We start from the raw sequence: 17,103 nt of genomic DNA, 5'->3' as shown, positions 1-17,103 counted from the left end.
GCTTTTGTAAAGATTATAAGTAATTGACACTATTATTATTTAACACTAATGATTTTCTTCCATAGAACTTTTTATGTTGATTTTAAAGACACTGAACCTCTTTATTCTCTTCCTGTGTCCCTAATCATTCTGTTTCTTCTAAGAGCTTTTCTTTTTCTTGCTGTCTTACACTTGTGGTTATTCCTCAAAGTACCCAGTCTTTTACCCTATTTTTTTCTGCCTCTTCTCTTTTCTGTCTTGCCTCTCAAGGGATTTTGGCTTGTAGGATTTTTCTCAAAAGTGTATCTCTTAATACTTTTTAAAGTAAACTTTGCTTGAATTCTAATTCCATGCCTTTGGGATCATCAGTTAGATCTTGCCTTAAATTATTTGTGTTTAACACCAAACTTTTGTTTATTCTCTAAAGTAGCTACCTTTTAGCTTTATTTTCTGTAGTAGTATCAGACTTCTCTTTACTGACACAGGATAGTAATCATCGTCATTTTGGTTTCTTTATCTCCCTATTTACCAGGTCCTGTGTATTTTCCAAAATTGCATTCACAAAGCGTGCCTACTTTCTGTTTTCACTGTTGCCTTTCTCATCTAAGACCTTCATTGTTTCATTCTTGAATTATGCGGTGTTGTTATAAATAAAAAATTATTCATAAGTTGCATTGTTATCTGAAATGGAAAAGATAAGTGTATGTGTGAATAAGTACGCGGAGAAGTTCATGGGTTCTTGCTGCAGAGTTCAGTACTAAGTGACACAATGTGGAATCAGTAGGAGAGACTTGACCTTGAAATTGAACCATGTCAGTTCCTCATACGTGATCTACTTTTTCCTACTTGAGACCATGCGTCTGCTAGGAATACATGAAGGTGTCCCGAGTCAGTGTATAGGGGGGTTGGGGCAAAGGAGGAGAGAGCAGTTTATACTGCTGGTCCTTCTCAGATGCTACTCTCAGTGGGGACAAAATCTGGTCAGGCCTCTAAGGTATGTGCAAGCTGAACTGGTTGAGATTGGCAGTGCTGTGTATAGTTACCTACCTGTAGTTAAGAAACCGAGTTTCTTCTTTCTGGATCAGTAGGTGGTATGAAGGTAGGAAAAGGGAATGAAAGGAAAGGAAGAGCTGAAAATATTTTCAGGGCTACAGTGAATGCGGAACTTTAAAGGAGAGGAATGAGTGTCTATAGAGGGTGAAGGAGCCTCTGCATTTCATTCTGTCCTGCAAACCATTTGGTGTGCTCATTCTCTTAAAATGTTTTAGTCAGTATATTTCATTACTCAGACCACTCCCAAGACTCTTATTGTGGACAGAATGTCCTGTCCATTCATTGTCCTTGCCTTATTTTTAAAAACCTTATATATACAACTTAACTATTTAGGTCAGAACTTCTGTTTTATTTGGACTAGTCATTTCATTTGTAGAACTTACTTCACAACCATTTCTTCTCTATTGTTGCTAATGCTATGACATCCTCTCCTTTCTAGGTCCTAACCATTTTCCAGGAACTGATACATGTCACATAGTTTTATTAGTACTTTTTGTTTCATCATGTGTGTCTCTATTTTCTTTCCTGTTTCTCTTAGCTCCTTAGTACTTTTGAGCCCCACCATCCATTAATTATTATAATACTGGATTGTATCTGATCATATGTTGCTATTTGATGTTGTTCTTATCTTGCCTTTTAGATTGTAAGCTCCTAGAGAGCAGGTATAGTGTCATCTTGTATTCTTCATGATGTCAATTATTTCTTAGATGCTCAGTAAATCCCTGTGGAAGGGATGACTTTGAAGTTTATGACATAAACAAAAATTATGTTTTTAAAGTGGGTGGTCTCAGGAGTGCATAGTCTTAGCATCTATGGCTTCCCTTGCTATGTGGCTTCCCTTGCTATGTGAGAGAATCAACATGGAGTTATGCCATTTGATCAGAGGACTCCACCTGAGGTGTAATTTAGGAGCCATTCTCATAGAGCAGATTTTGTACAGTTATCACATAATTAGCAGGTAGTCAGTCAGTGAAGGATCATCGTAAGGGCAAGGAAGTCAGCCCTGGTTGCCATTTAAGGCTGAAGGCATTTAGGGAGGAAAAAATAAATGAAGGAGAGGGGAGGTGGGAAAACCACCATTTGTCTCAAGTGATTTACCCTACTACTATTATAGGGTAGAAATTCTTAAAACATCTAATGCATGGGCTAGCTTGCTCTGCTTTTGTTTGTTTTTCTTTCTGCTTTCTTGCTTTTCTCTTCCAAACTTGTTTTACTATATGGAAACTTCCTAGTGCAGGAACTACATCTCTTCACCCTACATAGCTGTATAAAATTTTGAACACACAGTTAAATTTTTTAAACTTATCATCTTTCTTGTTTGGTCTTTCAGCTTTTCACTAGTTCTGTGCAGATGAATCCCACAGATTACATCAATAATACAAAAGTAAGTTTTAATTCATGTTGCTCAGGACCCATAGCTGTAAGAATTTGAAAAAAAAAGTCCTAGTAAGTAGAGAGCAGTATCACTCCCAGTTACAAAAAGCATTTTATATTCTTACCTAATACATGTAATTGAGATAATAAAATTCTAAATGAAAAGTTAGCTTTTGGTTATGGGGTGAATCATTGCCCAAGTCTTCTGTGCCTTGTGCTGTTAAATGTGAATGTGAAATTAGCATTCAACATGCTGGAAGATAAACTGACTAAATTTGGCATACTTAGGTTTATCACTGAAAGAAATTATTAAAATATGGTTTCTTCATGTTTTAATGTCTTCATTTTACATTCTTATTCCATCTGTAAATAGCATCTCAGCATTTTTGTTGAAAATTTAAGGGTATTCATATTGAAAATGAGTTCCTTCATTTTATTAGCATATAGTAAAAGCACAGGAATTTGTATTATTTGTAGGGAAGGCGAGTTGAATCAGTGAAGTATGGATTTGGGATTTTTTTTTAAGGGGAGTTTTTATTTTCTTAAACATAGTAACTATAGTTGGGATTAACACAAGTTAACAGATTCTTTAGAATTTGTTTTCAGTGAGTAATAAGGATAATATCAAGTAATTAGAGCAGACATTTAGAAATCAGTCTGTTACTTTGTATGAGGCTTATTGTCTTGAGTAGGTGTATACTTCATTTATCTTGTATTTATACCAAATCATAATTCCTGTTTTTCATTGAATAAAAAGGTAAATCAGTTCCCCTGAAATTTGTACAAATTCTTTAGATTAGTAGAATCAAATTTTAATTTTAATTTTTGTTTTAATAAAAAATGAACATTTATCAAATCAATACACAAGGTATTAGAGTGAGGAGGTGGAATTTTTCTAACTAATGTCATGTGTGAGGATAGCCTCACCACATTTTCAAAGTTATGGCTTGGGTAACTTGAAAGTTGAAGGTACTTGTGAATTTTTGAACTAGGAAGTTGGTTATATATTCGGTATTTGGATGGTTTATATCAGGGGTTGGCATACTTTTTCTCTGAAGACTAAATATTTTTGGCTTTGCAGGAAGCCAGGTATTCTCTTTCACAACTACTCAGCTCTGCAAAATCAACCATAGACAATACATAAAAGAATTAAGTGTGGCTGTGCTTCTGTAAAACTTTTTAAGAAACAGGTAGAATGCTGAATTTGGCATGTGGACTATAGTTTGCCTAGGTTTATATTATAAGAATCTATGGACCACCATACGACTGTGTTTTAGTAAATACAATATTACTGAATGTTAGACCTTAAGTTCAGTGAACACAGATCATGCATATATTTAGTGAATGTGCTGTACTGTTTGTTTATTGTTAGACAGTAAGGCATTCTCTGTTCTTGGATCATCTTCTTGTTCCCAAAAACTTTCAGAAATAAGTTAAATGGCAAGTTTGCATATTCTCTACAATACTGTTTGTTCAGTTGCTAAGTCATGTATGACCCTTTTTGCAACCCTATGGACTGTAACCCACCAGACTCTTCTCTCCATGTGATTTTCCAGGAAAGAATACTGGAGAGGGTTGCCATTTCCTTCCCCAGGGGATCTTCCTGACCTAGGGATCGAACCATGTCTCCTGCATGGCAGGTGGATTCTTCACCACTGACCCACTTGGGAAGCCCAAATTCTATAGTATTCTACAATACTATAGACAAATTAAAATTGAGAGTGATTTTGTATCATGTTTTAGAATTTCGATTAATTTTAAATAATTGGCACATCAGCTCTCATTCCCTTGCCAGTGACAAGTATTGTGCGATATGTATTAAAGCACTCTTTCCTAATGAGTCAGTATGCAGTATAGCAATTAAGTGGCCACTGGGAATAAGCAAAAATTTGCTTGGGAGATGAAACCCATTTTGTTTTCCTGGTTCTCATATTAGAATAACAACAGTGGCATCCTTGAAAAATACCTATTTAGGGCTTCCCTGGTGGTGCTAGAGACGTGGGTTTGATCCCTGGGTCAGGAAGATCCCCTGGAGGAGGAAATGGCAACCCACTCCAGTATTCTTGCCTGGAGAATCCCATTGACAGAGGAGTCTGGTGGGCTACAGTCTGTAGGGTTGCAAAGAGTCAGACACAACTAAAGCAACTTAGCACAGGAAGAAGAAACACAAAGAAAATATTACTGCATTAAAGCTTTTTTTATTGTGAATGCTAAATGAGGAATAGTTTGGGGGGAAGTTTAAGTAGTTTTTATTATGTCATGAAGTCATTATCTGTGAATTCTGGAAATTGGTACTGCTTAATTTTATGTTGATATCAGGGAAATTATAGGAATTAGTATGTTTGTTACACCATATATAATTTACAAGCATGCAGATATCTGGGACTTAACAGCTATTCAGGAAAAATTGTGAACCTCAGTACCTCAGTTTGAACATCATTGAAAAGAGCACTGAAGAACGTAAATTTAAAGATTTAATTCTCTTATAGTCAGGTGTAAAGAGAGAAGACAGTGTCAAAGAAGTAATTTAAATGACAGAAAAGAACTGAAAGAGCCACAAAAAGGAATTGAAGAAATACAACCTCACATTTGAGGCTTCCAAATACAGAGATACTTTTAAGGATGTCATTGTGTCATCCTGGGCTACTGTAAATATGTTTACTTATGCTAAATATTCTGTTTGTGAGCGCAAAGAAATGTGTAATACACTTTAAGTCAAAACTGTTTAAAATTTTTAAAGAATTAGCTCTTCATTAGAAATTTGAAACTAGCCATCTCTGATTCATTACCCTCTTCTACTCTTGACAGATTCTGTCTATTCTGCTGTTGAAATGCCCCTCCTTTTTTGTACTTACTGGCATCCTAGTTCAAGTTCTTTGTTTTGTTTCATCCACTTGGTGACAGCAATAGTTTTCTTAGCCAATTTGATTACATCTACTCAAATCTCTCTCTCTGTCTCTCTAGTTCATCTCTCCTGATGCTCCCCTTTCCCATGTATTTCAGAGAACATACCAGTATTCATATACTATACCAATTTTAAATGTTTTGCTATTTTTCAGGAACATAAAAAATATGAGACAAGGATTTTTATACTATTTTTTCTCTTTTAGTCTGAGAATAAAGGATTAGAAACCAAGAACAATGTAGTTCAGCCAGTTTCAGAAGAGGGAAGAAAATCTAAACCCAAAACAGGTAGGTATAAATGTAGTATTAGTTTTTTAAGATTAAGGTTTCTATGTAGAAACTAATGTGAGCTTAGGCATACTGAAGGTTTTGCCGTGTTTAATTATTGAACATGGATATATATTAGTCTTGGTTATATTCATAACATATCAAGGTTCCAGCATATAAAGGAAATTGGTGTGGTGATAGTTCTTAAAGTTTGTCATTTCCCCCCCTATTTAACTTCAGAAGAACTGAAAGAACTCTCATTTCTTAATTATTGAATACAAGACTACAATTTCTGACTTACATATTTTTAAATTTACTGACACAAAGTATCATGTTTGACTGTATATAAGGGTAATGATGGCACATATGCATATCTACTTGTTTTTTCTACCTTCAGCTTGAACTCTGTATAAGCTGGTGGTAAAAGAGCATTTTTCTTATCTTCATTATAGATAAGCAGCTTATCCAGTACACTGCTTTTCCACTTCTTGCATTCCTCGATGGGAACCCTGCTTCTTCTGTTGAACAGGGGAGTACCGCATCGTCAGAAGTTATGTCCTCTGTAGATAAACCCATAGAAGTTGATGAGCTTCTGGATAGCAGCTTGGACCCAGAACCAACCCAAAGTAAGCTTGTTCGCCTGGAGCCATTGACTGAAGCTGAAGCTAGTGAAGCCACACTGTTTTATTTATGTGAACTTGCTCCTGCACCTCTGGATAGTGACATGCCACTTTTAGATAGCTAAATCCCCAAGAAGTGGACTCTGTGTGTATATATTCATCAAAATGATGAACTATTTATTTTAAAGTATCATTTGGTACTTTTTTTTGTAAATTTCTTTGTTTCATTTTATCAGATAACTGTGGAATCAAAAGCACCTTTTGCTTTTCTCACTAACCACACACTCTTGCAAAGCTTTCAGGTGTTACTCAATTACATAGGTACATAAAGATTTGATGTGTTAAATCACATTATTGGGATATCTTTAAGTTGGATTCAAATGGCCATTTTTCTCCAGTTATACTAAATTGGATTTCTTTTTTACATATATGTTCATTAACCCCAGTTAAACTTTTCATTTGTTTGTTTTACTTGTTTGATGCTGTCTTGTTTGCATTGAGTGTAAGTCACTATAACTAATGGTAGAACTCCTAAAGCTTTCTCTGTTCCAGTTGCTTTTATTGCGTATTTTTCACATGGCTTCTTTATAAAACTGGGAACATAAAGTGCCTGTATCTTGTAAAACTTCATTTGTCTCTCTTGGTTCAGAGAAGTTCATTCATGTTCGAAAGGAAGGCAACATATACTTGAGTGCTTGCTGTCTGAAGTTTCAGCTGCATATATTATAGACAGAAGGGGATGGGATGGTGTCAACCCATCCAGCTCACTGGACTAGTTTTAAGTAAAAGTTTTCTGGTTTGTTTTGTGTTTTTTGGAAGCATACTATTTAGTAAAATAAATACAATGAATGTTGCGTACCTAGTGTCTGTTATGTGTCTTCTTTGGAGTGATATCCACATGTGACAGTCTTTCCTTTTCATATGAAGTAGGTAGATGTAAACTGTGAACTTTGTCTGTTGTCCATTATTCTAAACATGAATTACCAAGCTCTTTGTGCCTCATCTCAGAGGATAGGTTGTGTTGCAACAAGGAGGAAAATATAATGGTTACATATTTAAAGTGTTTTAAGTTCTTTGTTTAAAAATTATACTGGCTTACTTTCTGTTTCTAATAAAGAATTGAGAAAAGTATGCTTCCAGTTGTCAAATTAGGTACGAACATCCTCATTGGATGCAAAGTGCCTTTAATTTTCACCTTGAGAGAAGATAAGAGAAACAGTTTAATCATTTTTTTCTCTTTGAAACATTTGCTCAGGATTCAGTTCAGTCGCTCAGTCGTGTCTGACACTTTGCGACCCCATGAATCACAGCACGCCAGGCCTCCCTGTCCATCACCAACTCACAGAGTTTACTCAAACTCATGTGCATTGAGTTGGTGATGCCATCCAGCCATCTCATCCTCTGTCTTCCCCTTCTCCTCCTGCCCCCAATCCTTCCCAGCATCAGAGTCTTTTCCAGTGAGTCAACTCTTTGCACGAGGTGGCCAAAGTATTGGAGTTTCAGCTTCAGCATCAGTCCTTCCAATGAACACCCAGGATCGATCTCCTTTAGGATGGACTGGTTGGATCTCCTTGCAGTACAAGGGACTCTCAAGAGTCTTCTCCAACACCACACTTCAAAAGCATCAGTTCTTCGGTGCTCAGCTTTCTTCACAGTCCAACTTTCACATCCATACATGACCACTGGAAAAACCATAGCCTTGACTAGATGGACCTTAGTTGGAAAAGTAATGTCTCTGCTTTTTAATATGCTATCTAGGTTGGTCATAACTTTCCTTCCAAGGAGTAAGCGTCTTTTAATTTCATGGCTACAGTCACCATCTGCAGTGATTTTGGAGCCCCCAAAAATAAAGTCTGACACTGTTTCCCCATCTATTTCCCATGAAGTGATGGGACCAGATGCCACCATGATCTTTGTTTTCTGATTGTTGAGCTTTAAGCCAACTTTTTCACTCTCCTCTTTCACTTTCATCAAGAGGCTCTTTAGTTCTTCACTTTCTGCCATAAGGGTGGTGTCATCTGGATATCTGAGGTTATAGATATTTCTCCCGGCAGTCTTGATTCCAGCTTGTGCTTCTTCCAGCCCAGCGTTCCTCATGATGTACTCTGCATATAAGTTAAATAAGCAGGGTGACAATATACAGCCTTGATGTACTCCTTTTCCTATTTGGAACCAGTCTGTTGTTTGTTCCATGTCCAGTTCTAACTGTTGCTTCCTGACCTGCATATAGGTTTCTCAAGAGGCAGGTCAGGTGGTCTGGTATTCCCATCTCTTTCAGTATTTTCCACAATTTATTGTGATCCACACAATCAAAGGCTTTGGCATAGTCAGAAGGATTAGAGGGACTTAATGCAAGGCCAGAGAACTATCACCTGAAGAATTCTACCTTTGAGCAGAGAACTGGAAGCAGTGAGCTAGTATCAGAATGTTTTTTTAAATAGGGCTGTTTGATGAGAAATTACAGAGATGGCTTTCCTTATTGGCTATAGACTGTCTCTTAGTATCTTGAAATTTCTTCAGTTCAGTTCAGTCGCTCAGTCATGTCCAACTCCGCGACCCCATGAATCACAGCACGCCAGGCCTCCCTGTCCATCACCAACTCCCGGAGTTCACTCAAACTCATGTCCACAGAGTTGGTGATGCCATCCAGCCATCTCATTCTCTGTCGTCCCCTTCTCCTCCCGCCCCCAATCCCTCCCAGCATCAGAGTCTTTTCCAGTGAGTCAACTCGTCGTATGAGGTGGCCAAAGTATTGCAGTTTCAGCTTTAGCATCAGTCTTACTATGATATAAAAATTCAAATAAAGCCTAGCACAGAGGGTTAAGAAATCCTTCCTTAGCAGATCCTAAAATACTTGGCTCTGACAGTGGGATCTTGGTGAACAAATTCAAGAACTCAGAAGTGTTCTGCATAAAAGTGCCAAGAGTTAGGAAAGAGAACTTCAGAGACTTTCTTTTTCCCTTCCTTTCATCACTGGGGCATATGACTTAAGTTTCTTCTTTAAGGATAACTCTAGAAGTATTTTTAAAATAATTTTGAAAACCTTGTATCTCCTAGTACTTTTTAAGGTGACATTTAAACTTTTTCATCTTAAGTATGGTAAAGCATCTGCCTTAATGTGGGAGACCCAGGTTCGATCCCTGGGTTGGGAACATCCCCTGGAGAAGGAAATGGCAACCCACTCCAGTATTCTTGCCTGGAAAATCCCATGGATGGAGGAACCTGGTAGGCTACAGTCCATGGGGTCGAAAAGAGTCGGACACGACTGAGCGACTTCACTTTCACTTTTTCACTTTCATCTTCAGTTCAGTTCAGTTCAGTTGCTCAGTCGTGTCCGGATTCTTTGCGACCCCATGAATCACAGCACGCCAGGCCTCCCTGTCCATCACCAAATCCCGGAGTTCACTCAAACTCATGTCCATCGAGTCGGTGATGATGCCATCCAGCCTTCTCATTCTGTCATCCCCTTCTCCTCCCACCCCCAATCCTTCGCAGCATCAGTCTTTTCCAGTGAGTCAACTCATCGCATGAGGTGGCCAAAGTATTGGAGTTTCAGCTTTAGCATCAGTCCTTCCAATGAACACCCAGGATCAATCTCCTTCAGAATGGACTGGTTGGATCTCCTTGATCCAAGGGATTCTCAAGAGTCTTCTCCAGCACCACAGTTCAAAAGCATCAATTAGCCAGGAGGAATTTAGGATACTGTTAGTACTGCCATTTTTAAAACGTTAACGTGCTTTTAAATGTATATGTAAAATGTATATCTAAATACCATAGTGACTTGGTGTTCATTATCCATTCCACTTTCTCCAAAGAATTTTATACTACTTTTATGATGCATGATAGTCATACATTGATGGCAACTGTTGCACTTCTCTGCAACTAAATTTGAAATTCCTGTTACCTTAAAATTCCAAGCGTTAAAGTTTGTCTCCAATTATACACAGTTGATCAAAACAGTATAAAGGTATGTGGCAGACACTGTTAACTGATTGCTGAACCATTTCCTATCATGCAGTTACATTATCTCCATCTTTGTAAACAGGGTAGCTGTGTAACTGAATTCTAGTAAGTCAGGAAAAGCAGTGTTCAGAACTTACAGGTCTGGTCTGTGAAAATTTCCCCCATGCAACCCTCCTTTTACTCATCTGCTAGCTTGATGCAGAGGAGTATGTGGCTTCTGAGTATACACACAAGAAAGAGGAAACTTGGCTTCCTGGATCACTGCTTAGAGAGCCACTCATCAATCCTGGATATTCCTTTAGATTTCAGGTGAGAGGAGGAGCAAATCTTTTATATTCTGCCTCTGAATTTTGGGGGACTGATCTGTTAAAGAGATTTCACTGTTCAATAATATAGTTTAAATTTTGAACAGTAAAATTTTATCAGAAATACATCTTTTTGTGGGGTGAACAGATTTCAGGGATTTTTTTCCCCAAATGTTTTATTATCTGGGGGTAAGTTTATAATATCAATACATCAATTTGTTTTTATCAAGTCCTAAGAAACTTTAATAGAAAAAAAGATGAAAATAGAAGGAATTTTGTTACAGCAGTCACCAAATATGAAGTCCTTCAGGTTTCACTCAAGTATTTTAAAAATCTTATTAGCTGGTAATTTAATTAGATCATCCTGATTATTTCAGGGAAGGAAAAGAAATATAAATCACCTGAATTGAAAAGGACTTTTTAAACAAGTGTCATTGTCTTACCAGTATTTAAAATTGTCTCCACTTGGGTGTTTAGCAAGTTTATCCGAAGTGCCTTGGTATTAAGATTCAGGATGAATTAAGAGGAGTAATTATTTGATTTGCTTCAAGTGTGAAGAGTAATTGTTAAAAGGGATGATGCCTTGTCCTGAGACATCTTTTCAAGCACATCACTTTAGGAAAATGTACACATGGAAATTGAAGATCTGGAAACTGCATCCTCTAAAAATAACATAAACTTCTGTTTACTGCAAAAAGTCTCTGTGTGTTATATGCAAAACAGCACAGTATGATTTAGAGGTATGTACCCCTCATCTTCATACCACCTCCAAGTTTCTTTTGCCTCAGTTGGTATACAAGTAAGCCCATAGGAGAGCTAGTGACTTAGAGATAAATGTGCATTTGGGGTGTTTCACAATGTACTTCCGGCTCCCCTGATAGCTCAGTTGGTAAAGAATCCCCCTGCAATGCTGGATTCAATCCCTGGGTTGGGAAGATCCCCTGGAGAAAGGAACGGCTACCCACTCCAATATTCTGGCCTGGAGAATTCCATGGACTGTATAGTCCATGGGGTCACAAAGAGTCAAACACAAATGAGTGACTTTCACTATGTGCTTCATAGGGTTGGTATACTCAGTTTAGAAGCTGAAGTGTGAGAACGGAAGGTCCACAGGCTGCGAAGATGACCAGATGACACTCATACGATAAACATACATAAAATGTTACATTTGAGAATTAGCACCTACATGAAATAACAAGCATAGGTAAAAATACTTTGTAGTGTCCCTTAATTTGGGGTCACTTTTTGTTTCTTCCCATAATTAGATGGGATTATGAGTTTTGGGGAAGATGAAAGTTGCATGCCATCAACATGATTTTTCATTGTTGATACTAACTCCCAACTTAGTAGACTGAGCCCCAAACTTCTGGAATATCTACCACACAAGTCTCAAAACCAACCCAGGCAGCCCAATTTTGGATTCACCAGCCTCTGTAGTTGGTGAGCCAATTCCACATGTGTATAAATACACACATATTTCCATATGTACAAGCTAGATTTAGAAAAGTCAGAGGAGCCAGAGATGAAATTGCCAACATCCATTGGATCACAGAAAAAGCAACAATTCCAGAAAAACGAAAGCCTTTGGCTGTGTGAATCACAACAAACTGGAAAATTCTTAGAAGATGGGAATACCAGATCAATTTACCCGTCTCCTGAGAAACCTGTGTGCAGGTCAAGAAGCAACAGTTAGAACTGGACATGGACCAACAGACTGGTTCAAAATTGGAAAAAGAAACATCAAGGCTGTACGTTGCCACCATGCTTATTTAACTTATACGTCAGTTCAGTTCAGTTCAGTTCAGTCGCTCAGTCGTGTCCGACTCTCCGTGACCCCATGAATCACAGCACGCCAGGCCTCCCTGTCCATCACCAACTCCCGGAGTACACTCAAACTCATGTCCACAGAGTCGGTGATGCCATCCAGCCATCTCATTCTCTGTCGTCCCCTTCTCCTCCCGCCCCCAACCTTTCCCAGCATCAGAGTCTTTTCCAGTGAGTCAACTTATACGTAGAGTACATCATAAGAAACGCTGGGCTGCATGAAACACAAACTGGAATCAAAGATTGCTGGGAGAAATATCAATAACATCAGATATGCAGATGACACCACCCTTATGGCAGAAAGCGAAGAGACACTAAAGAGCCTCTTGATGAAGGTAAAAGAGAATGAAGCTGCCTTAAAACTCAACATTCAAAAAACTAACATCATGGCATCTGGTCCCATCACTTCATGGCAAACGAATGGGGAAACAATAGAAACAGTGACAGACTACTTTCTTGGGCTCCAAAATCACTGATAGTGAATGCAGCCATGAAGTTAAGATCCTCCTTGGAAGAAAAGCAATGACAAACCTAGTGTATTAAATAACAGAGACATCACTTTGCTGATAAATGTACACATGTCAAAAAGCTACGGTTTTTGCAGCAGTCATGTATGGATGTGAGAGTTGAACCAAAAAGAAGGCTGAGAGCTGAAGAATCGATGCTTTTGAACTGTGGTGCTGGAGAAGACTGGAGAGTCCCTTGGACTGCAAGATCAAACCAGTCAATCCTAAAGGAAATCAACCCTGAATATTCACTGGAAAAGACCCTGATGCTGGGGAAGACTGAGGGTAGGAGAAGGGGATGACAGATGACAAGATGGTTGGGTGGCATCATTGATTCAACAGACATGAGTTTGAACAAATTCCGGGAGATGGGGAACGACAGGGAAGCCTGGCATGCTATATAGTCCATGGGAATGCAGTTAGACATGACTGATCGACTTTAAAATTATTACTGTCACAGGACAGAACTAAAAAGGGTGTAACACTGGCCAAATAGTGACAAGATGTCTCAAGTCTTTTTTTTAATATTAAGCTGCATGAGCTGTATTACTTGGAAATTAATCTCATCGGTAGCAACATTTACAAGTATCTTCTCCCATTTTGTAGTTTGTCTTGCCTATGGTTTCCTTTGCTGTGCAAACTTTAATTAGGTCACAACTGTTTACTTTTGTTATTTCCATTATTCTAGGAGACTGATCTTTTTCCCAGAATCACTTAGTGAAGAGACTGTCTCTTCTCCATTGTGTATTCTTGCCTCCTTTGTAGTAGATCGTCCATCAGAAGCATTTGGGTTTATTTTTGGTATTTCTGACCTGTTGATGTGTTTTTGTGTCAGTACTGTACTGCTTTGATTACTGTAGCTTTGTAGTAGTCTGAAATCAGGGAGCATGATTCCTCCAGCTTCATTTTTCTTTCTCAAGACTCTTTTGGCTATTTGGGGTCTGTTGTGTTTCCATACAAATTAAAAATATTTTTGTTCCAGTTCTGTGAAAAATGCCACTGATAATTTCACAGGGATTGCGCTGAATCTGTAGATGGCCATGGGTAGTATAATAATTTTTAACAATGTTGATTTTATCTGTCTTAAACATGGTATATCTTTCCATCTATTTGTGTCTTGATTTCCTTCATCAGTGTCTTAAGGTTTCACAGTACAGGTCTTTTGCCTCCTTAGGTGTTTTATTCTTTCTGATATGAAGGTAAGTGGGATTACTTCTTTAATTTCTCTTTCTGATATTTTGCTGCTATGGGATACAGCATTACTTCTTTTAATAAGGGTGTTTTTTTTTTTTTTAAATACTGAAGTGTCAGAAAAACGTAGCATCAATTGGCATCTCAGGAAAAAAGGGCTGGAGGACACAGAAGTCTAGAATATCTATCAAATGAATTAAAATTATTCTCCAAGCTTAACTGGTCTAGTTCTTTTAGGAGAATAACACTTAAATTACCTTTGAATCCACTTTGGAGGTTATTTACAGAGAACCAAGAGGGTAAACTTAAAAACAATTCAGTTTTTTCAAAACCCTCCAATGTCAGTTTTTTAAAAAATATACACAGGAAGAAAGTAGTTTGGAGTATTACAACACCTAAATTTGCTAAAATTATATTCTTTAGAATTTAAAAGAATATACCACACATTTTCTCTGAATTAATTTATTTAAAGATAAAACAGCCATTTGAGATCATGGAATACAATACCAACACAATAAAAGGTGAGGAATTGTTATATTTCACTTACATTAATAAATATCTTAAATGAAGCAAATGTAGATTTTAAGATTTCAGACACTAATGACACAACTAAGAGTTTCTAAGTTAACAGTGATACTGCTTGATTTTCAAGTTGAAAGATTTTTAATAACCTATATATGTTAATCAGATGGCGGCAAATAGAAGAGCATCTTTCGAGCTGAATAGTATACTGTTAAGCAGGAGTTTATTTTACAGCAGTCCATCATTCTGGCCTCTGTTTGCGTGTAGAAGGCATACTAGATATCAGCAATTCACATCACATAAATGATCTACCACTCACAATGGTGCAAAATCTATTATGCATGTATTTGAATAGAAATTATTTTTAAATGCCAAAAAAATATCATTTGTTTGACAGATGTGGGATTTCCCAGTTTTGCTAATGATTAGCTATCTGAGCTTCAGTTTCTTCACTGTTAAACTTTTGACAGACAGGAAGAAACTGCAAAATAGGCTTTAGCAGCCTTCAGTTTATCAGCTCTGTCTGATTTTCAAAACGTTCAAAGTGATTTTCAACCTCCTTCTAACCTATGATCATCCTTTTCAAAATCTTTGTCCAAATCCTTCAGAGTTCCTAACTTCTCCACTGAACACATTTTAACACATTTGCATGTGTTTATAATGAGCAAAACAAAGTTCACTATGTTAGTATGAAAGACTACCCCTACTCAGGGAACATTACAACCTACCTGGGTATTTAATTTAGTACCCACCAGCAAATCTCTGAAAGTTCTGTGTCTCCGTCTCCACCATAACCTACCCTGTTGTCAATCAAATACTCCATACCTGTATATGTTCCTTACCTTCATATCAAGGGGAAAATCTGAAAAGTTTTTAGAAAACTGGCATTTGTGACTTGTTTATACAATTTTAGGACAGCCATGTTCTTTGCAGTATCCTGTAGGACAAGGCATCAAATATTTCAAAAGGCAGCCATACATTTTTCATATTTTTCTAAAACAGCGTATGTTCTAACACAATTTAAAAATCAAACTGCCAAGCAGTTTTGTTTTTACTCTTTTCACAGGTACAGAGCAGAGAATAAACCTAACAATGTCCACTTCTCCTAACTTACCACCACCAACATACAACTCTTGATTCATTCTAAAACACATACTGATGTGCTTGGCAAGACTATAATGAATAAAATGGCAAGCGGTAAATCTAATTCATGCCAGAAGACTGGAGAAGTTACATGGGAAGCACACACATACACAACTTCACAAAAGTTGGGAATACTGCTGATTTCAAATAAATGATGATCAAAGTGAGACTTTCATGCCTCAAGTCCCATTCAGTCAAAATCACGATTTGTAAGAACAAGTGGTGCCACCAGTGTCCAAACATACAGCACAATGCCAATCCAACTAGAAGCGATTTTCACCCAGACAGCTGTCCACTGACTTTTCATCTCACGAGAAGGCTCATACCTAATATTTAAGGAAAACAAAAAGCAGACAGAAGTTGGATTATTAGTCATCAAGCCACCAGGTTTCCTTATTTTAGAAGTATTCTTTGTATATAATCTGTGATAACAGATATATAGTTGCTGGACTATCTCTGTTGCCTTGTTTTCCATACCACTTTGACAGCTAACATGAAGGTTAAAAAAAAAATATATCCTTTAAAGGAGTAGAAGACATAGGTCTTTGAAGTAGTTCCTTTACATAATACTCAGAGAATCTTTATGTATCTCTGGCTCACTAATTAATGAGATAGCAGAGAAATGGAGTGTGACCTCTGGATAAATGAAACATTATTTAACAAAGGCTTATCAATTCTAAACTGTACAAAGAATATAATTTGTTCAAAGTATATATAGGAGCTCCCTCCACCTTCTCAGATTTAGGAAACTGGGAAGGAAATACATCCCAAATTTAGCTGATTTTTATGTTGATAAACATAACAAAAATTCTTTTTATCTTTAATATTTACTATTATTACCTGACAGCCAAAGCTGTGAATTACTGAGAATTGTTTGGAATAGTTCTTGTACCTTAATATGCTGCAGTGTAGGAATTTTTAAGTATATATATATTTTTTCAATAATAAATGCCAGTAGAGGCTGCTCTTAAACAAATAAAAAATCTTTTAACATCTTTTGCTGATATTCTAAGTTTTCTTACAAATTGTTAAGGATATCATTATACATTAAAGTGTATTAAAAATAGAACTACCCTAACTATACAGTTCAATTTGAATCTTAAATAGATCGAACAAAAACAGGTTAAAAAAAAAAGGTATCTTTTTCTACACTATGTTGGGAACTAGTTAGTATTAGAAATCACTGTGTTTGATCCCTATCAACATGTACTTCCCTAAGCAATGTGGTAGTTTCATGAAACTTTATTTCAATCTCTTAAGATCTGGAACTATTTCAATGATTCTTATTGCTAAAGCAAGAAAATAAAAGTCTGCATTTCTCATACTGATCTCACTATTCATTTAGTTGTAAACTTTGAAATATATTGGAGGATAAAAAGTACTCAATACGACGTTTTTACAATGGAATCACAAAAAAGCCACCCAAATTTCCACATGCAAAGTTTTCATAAA

General features: G+C 37.0%; 2 protein-coding genes across 4 annotated transcripts in view; one reads left to right on the top strand and one right to left on the bottom strand.

Annotated features, from left to right (window-relative positions):
* HSF2 (heat shock transcription factor 2) overlaps window positions 1–14,577 on the top strand; it is a 46,868-nt gene extending 32,291 nt beyond the window's left edge. Inside the window, exons 11-13 of one of the 2 annotated variants that reach the window (XM_055433147.2) lie at window positions 2,363–2,416; window positions 5,517–5,598; window positions 6,030–14,577. In XM_055433147.2, the coding sequence (XP_055289122.1) occupies window positions 2,363–2,416; window positions 5,517–5,598; window positions 6,030–6,322 (429 nt within the window). In that variant the 3' untranslated portion in view covers window positions 6,323–14,577. The remainder of the gene's footprint in view (window positions 1–2,362; window positions 2,417–5,516; window positions 5,599–6,029) is intronic. The other variant, XM_055433148.2, reaches the window with a different exon arrangement.
* The window catches only part of SERINC1 (serine incorporator 1), a 37,183-nt gene continuing 34,512 nt past the window's right edge, over window positions 14,433–17,103 (bottom strand). For both annotated transcript variants that reach the window (XM_055433074.2, XM_088840580.1), the window contains exon 10: window positions 14,433–15,977. In XM_055433074.2, the coding sequence (XP_055289049.2) occupies window positions 15,842–15,977 (136 nt within the window). In that variant the 3' untranslated portion in view covers window positions 14,433–15,841. The remainder of the gene's footprint in view (window positions 15,978–17,103) is intronic.

The sequence above is a fragment of the Moschus berezovskii genome, chromosome 10, assembly GCF_049115385.1.
Source record: "Moschus berezovskii isolate FMDL1 chromosome 10, NW_MosBer_1.0, whole genome shotgun sequence".
Lineage (NCBI taxonomy): Eukaryota > Metazoa > Chordata > Mammalia > Artiodactyla > Moschidae > Moschus > Moschus berezovskii.
The sequence above is the reverse complement of the archived record's forward strand: the minus strand, read 5'-3'. Positions and strand labels throughout refer to the sequence as shown.